The 286-nt window shown below is 40.6% G+C and overlaps 1 protein-coding gene across 1 annotated transcript in view; it reads left to right on the forward strand.

The window, feature by feature from the left end:
- Nucleotides 1-286, forward strand: part of LOC108362630 (uncharacterized) — a 3892-nt gene continuing 3606 nt past the window's right edge. Inside the window, 2 exon segments of the mRNA XM_017615688.1 lie at nt 1-142; nt 145-283. Coding sequence (XP_017471177.1) covers nt 79-142; nt 145-283 — 203 coding nt within the window. The 5' untranslated portion in view covers nt 1-78.

Consider the following 286-nt stretch of genomic DNA (forward strand, 5'->3'; position numbering starts at 1 on the left):
AATAACAAATCAGTTCATATTTTACACGCTACCAGTTTGGTCGGATTCCTTAGGTGCTATTACGAGTACCGTTAAAGAATGAAGTACCTTTTCGTATTCGCGCTCTTGGTGGGTGTTTTTGTTGCCAATTCCTTCGCTGCCAATGATATCTATGGGGTGAAATCACTAGTAAGGACCATCTGATTTCGAAGGAGAGAGTCAGCAAGGGCTTCGTCGTGGGCCTCAGAGTAACAAAGAAATACGTTTTTAAGCAAAAGTTGGCTAAAAAATTTGCAAAACTAGAGTA

The sequence above is a fragment of the Rhagoletis zephyria genome, unplaced genomic scaffold, assembly GCF_001687245.7.
Source record: "Rhagoletis zephyria isolate East Lansing unplaced genomic scaffold, Rhagoletis_zephyria_1.1 Rzeph_scaffold_01057, whole genome shotgun sequence".
Lineage (NCBI taxonomy): Eukaryota > Metazoa > Arthropoda > Insecta > Diptera > Tephritidae > Rhagoletis > Rhagoletis zephyria.